The sequence below is a fragment of the Cucurbita maxima genome, unplaced genomic scaffold, assembly GCF_002738345.1.
Source record: "Cucurbita maxima cultivar Rimu unplaced genomic scaffold, Cmax_1.0 Cma_Scf00055, whole genome shotgun sequence".
Lineage (NCBI taxonomy): Eukaryota > Viridiplantae > Streptophyta > Magnoliopsida > Cucurbitales > Cucurbitaceae > Cucurbita > Cucurbita maxima.
The window spans coordinates 144886-149401 of record NW_019272071.1 but is presented as its reverse complement, the minus strand read 5'-3'; the positions used below and the strand labels follow the sequence as shown (position 1 = coordinate 149401).

At 38.4% G+C, this 4516-nt stretch overlaps 1 protein-coding gene across 1 annotated transcript in view; it reads right to left on the bottom strand.

Moving 5' to 3' along the window:
- Positions 1-79: 79 nt before the first annotated feature.
- The window catches only part of LOC111471694, a 9108-nt gene continuing 4671 nt past the window's right edge, over positions 80-4516 (bottom strand). Inside the window, exons 7-11 of the mRNA XM_023117424.1 lie at positions 2645-2712; positions 1452-1511; positions 1217-1249; positions 342-407; positions 80-253 (exon numbers count right to left, since the gene is read on the bottom strand). Of these exons, the coding sequence (XP_022973192.1) occupies positions 209-253; positions 342-407; positions 1217-1249; positions 1452-1511; positions 2645-2712 (272 nt within the window). The 3' untranslated portion in view covers positions 80-208. The remainder of the gene's footprint in view (positions 254-341; positions 408-1216; positions 1250-1451; positions 1512-2644; positions 2713-4516) is intronic.

Here is a 4516-nt window from a genome sequence, read left to right as displayed (position 1 = left end):
AAAAAAAAAAAAAAAAAAAAAAAAAAAAAAAAAAAAAAAAAAAAAAAAAAAAAAAAAAAAAAAAAAAAAAAAAACAGTATTGATCATTTTTCGTACTAAAATATGAAACTCAAATGAGCAGGCAGGTTTGAGCCCAATTTAGTGTTTATTATTACAAATGCTACGTACCTATACGTAGTGTTCTCCAGTTGAAGCTGTGGTGGGTTGGTTATTCTTTCCCTAAAACTGATTCAAGAAGAGCAGCCTCCTCTTCCTGCAGACATAACATAACATAACAAAACAAAACAAGCCATTACATTATAAACAATCTCTATTTTTACTAAACCACACATTTCACGTACCACCAGTGCGTTAAATTCAGTCTCTTCGTCTATGGCACTGATAGTTGCTGGGTCCTCCAATAGCTCCTGTTTCCAACAATATTCAGAATACACTTAAATCAATTGTTGTGAGATCCCACGTCGATTGGGGAAGAGAGCGAAGCATTCTTTATAAGAGTGTGGAAACCTCTCCCTAGCATACGTGTTTTAAAATCCATGAGGAGAAGTCCTTAAGAGAAAGCCTAAAAAGAACAATATTTGCTAGTGGTGGGCTTGAGCCGTTTCAGTTGGTATAAGAGCCAGACACCAAGTGATGTGCCAATGAAGACTGAGCCTCGAAGGGAGTGGACACGAGGCGGTGTGCCAACAAGGAAGCTGGGGCCCGATTGGGGGTGGATTCTAGTCCCACATTAATTGGAGAAGGGAATGAGTGCCAGTGAGGATGCTGGGCCTCGAAGGGAGGTGGATTGTGAGATCCCACATCAATTAGGGAGGAGGACGAAACGTTCTTTATAAGGGTGTAGAAACTTCTCCCTAGTAGGCGGGTATTAAAAACCTTGAGAGGAAGCCTGAAAAGAAAAGCCTAAAGAAGACAATATCTGCACACGGTGGGCTTGGGCCATTATATCCCTACTCCCACTTATACATATGATCCCCGAATTCATTATAAATCTATTCATTTCTTAAACTTTGCATGAAAGACCGAAAGCCAAAATGCAGGATAAGGATCAGCCAACCTCAAAGCTACTCTTCCACCAGTCGGAATGACAGAAATCATTGTTTTTTTTTTCTTTTCATAAAGATGTTTAAAGCACACCGACCATATGCACTAGTTTTCCAAGCTACAGAATACGACCAGACAAGGAAGTGTTCATAAAACGTACGAAATAACTTACATCATCAGCAATTGTTAGTTGGCCAAGCTTGTCCTGCATAAACAAATGGGTTGATACACTTGATTAGTCATCGCTCAATAGATGCAGGAGCAGCCGCCTAACACCATTTGATTTGGAAAAACGATACCAAGCACCATGCATTTAACATCATAGTGTTTAAAGGGAGATTCTAACAAAAACAACACTGCTTTAATTCGAGTGTAATATGGCATAGTTATAGCTAATTCATAGGTACCTTCGTAGCAACAAAAAGAAGCGGATCAGATGGCGTATAAATCATGTAATGTGCTCCATCCTGCACCCCACAAAAAGAGTACAATAACCACGCATTAAAATCGCATATTTCAACAATATGAAACAGAGAAGACCTGCTCAGGATCTTCAGCTATCTAGAGAAATAATGTTCATAGAATGATTCAGTCATAATTTTTATATATCAAAAGGGAAGTGTAAAAAAAAAAAAAAAAAAAGAATTTGCAAGATGCATTTTGTAGAATAAAAGAACTAGTTAGAAGTGAATATGATATAGATGATGACTGGAAATCTAAATCGTGAGAATATACCGCAATCAAGCAACGGAAAGTTGAATCAACTATCAACTAACAAGTAACATAATGTTACTGCAACCACAAATGCATGCTCTGTCCTCGGAATATATTTGTTTACCAGTACTTGAAAAATAATTAAGGATTAGAACATTGTAATTACTGAGGTTAAAAAAGGCTTCTCAAGCATCGCCTTCAGTTTTTATTTATACAAATGCTCTAATCCTTTAGAAGCCAGTTTAAAATATAAAAGCTAAGATGAAACTTCGAATAGTATGTGTAACAGCCCAAGTACACTGTTAGCAGATATTGTCCTCTTTGAGCTTTCCCTTTCGGGCTTCCCCTCAAGGTTTTAAAACACGTCTGCTAGGGAGAGGTTTCTACACCCTTATAAAGCATGCTTCATTCCCCTCTCTAACCGATGTGGGATCTCACAATCCACTCCCCTTGGGGGACTAGCGTCCTTGCTGACACACCACCCGGTGTCTGGCTCTGATACCATTTGTAATAGCCCAAGTCCACCACTAACAGATATTGTCCTCATTAGACTTTTCCTTTTGGGTTTTTCCTCACGGTTTTAAAATGTGTCGGCTAGAGAGAGATTTTAAAGAATGTTTTGTTCCCCTCTCCAACCGATGTGACATTTTACCGTCTGAATGAAAATAAGAACCCAGATTAGAAAGATCTTGGTTATTGTACACTACGCTCCCTGTTTTATGAAATGCCATTATTTTGATACTTCGTAACAATTTAAACATATTCTAAAATAAGGAAACAAAAACATAGACTACAAAAAAGAGGCTTAAAGCTTCCAAGTAGAAGAAAGGCATCCAAGAAAAGTCTAAGCTCATTATTATTATTAAATCCTTAAATTTGACATTACCATATCAAAGCAAGTGATCTCTACACCCTCATTAGGCAAGCCATCTACATCTACATCTTGTCCATCATCTGCAAAAGAATGAACATACAGCGTTAAAATGTAGTCCTGCATCTCTTGTTTTTACATATAAAACAGTCAGAAGCAACAAAACGTATTACCTAAGTATCAATATATGTATGTCTGCGCACATGAGCAGATACTTCTATTGAACATTGGTGTGTCTAAATAAATACATCAAAGGGAAGCTCTGTATTTAACAGTCTCCCAAATATCCTCTTCCCAAGAAGAATTGTGAAATGTTCATTAGTTACTTTCCAGCCAAACTTCCCTAAAAGGTGCTTCATAGCACGATCCAGCCCCTTGCTTTGTTTTGGAAAGGCTAACCTGTGTGTAACTGATCTAGTCGTAGTACTGACAACGAGGCACTGGAAGAGGTCTAATCTATCTATCCACACCAAAAACAATGGGTAACAAGGCAACGGAGACTCACATGATTCTATGTCTCCCATTATCTGTCACAGGAGCTTAATTGGGGGAGAGAGCAATTAGGATGTTTCTTATTGGGTGATATTTGCAATAATCATCTGTAATGCTACCAAAAGCAAGATTTCCTAGAAAAAAAAACAATGACTAGATACTATGGAGACCACCACCATCCACCATACAGCAGCCAAACTAGCAAATCCATCAGCTTTTGGCTATGATAATATGTAATAATGGTGTAAGCTTCTTAATCTCCCCATCTTTCCAGAGGTTTTGACCAAGACCAATAAAACCGACTTAACCAGAACCCCACAGAGGAGTTCAAAAGACATTCTCTCCTAATTTCAAGTACCTAGAGAAATCCACCTTTAGAAGCTGTAATAAAATTTGAAATTCACCCTCTCTTCCTCTTTTATGTGTCTTCGCCAGATGTTCAAGCTCTTCTCCAGGCCTTCTACACTGACAGCTCAACAACACCAAGTAAACTTGGGAATATGCCTTCCAAAGAAGGTTAGACGGAAACAATTTCTTCAGATATAATTGGAGAGCTAGCGAAATACAAGGCCTGGTTGTTCCTAAACCAATAAATTTGGGAAGCTAAAAACCCAATCTAAAGTAAACTCTGTAAGATAGATTGTACTGAGATATATCCCAGATAAAGGTGTAAGCAACACTAAGTTTTCTTTTTATGTTTTTAGAAACTGGGCTTCCATTGAGAAAAATGAAAGAATATACAAGTGCATACAAAAAGAACAAGCCAAACAAAAAGGAAACCGAAAAAACAACCTACAAGAATGGGACTTCAATCCAACAAAATCAAACCAAGATAATGATTACACAAAGGCCTAGTGACCCACGCCCACAATGAAGCATTAAATTGCACCAACTCCCAAACCTAGTCTCATGACCTCTCCTCCCCTCTAAAGAATCTATTGTTTCTCCTGAGACAAATGCCCCTACCAAAGAGCAAAAAAACAAAAAACAAAAAATTGAGGACAGCTTCTCAATCATAGTATAAACGTCGACAATTCCACGCAAAACGTAAACTGAAAGAGCTTAACCACTACGACCAAAGAGTGAACATACTGACATCCCCACAATAAGTGATGCAAGTCCTCTAACTAACACCTACAAAGCATGCACCACTGTGGGAGCAGCACGAAGGAAGAGTGTCATTGAACACGATCCATAGTGTTGACTCTCCCATAACTTGCCATACAAAAAAAAAAAAGTTCCTATGGATTTTAATCTTCTAGAGAATGGAGAAACCAGCGACAGACAAGGACGGAGGGGCAGATAACAAGCAAAAGAAAGAACTAAAAGTGAAGCCCCTAAAAGAATCCAAAGTCCAGAGTGATGATGGTTAACACCCCTGCCCCGCACCCCCCC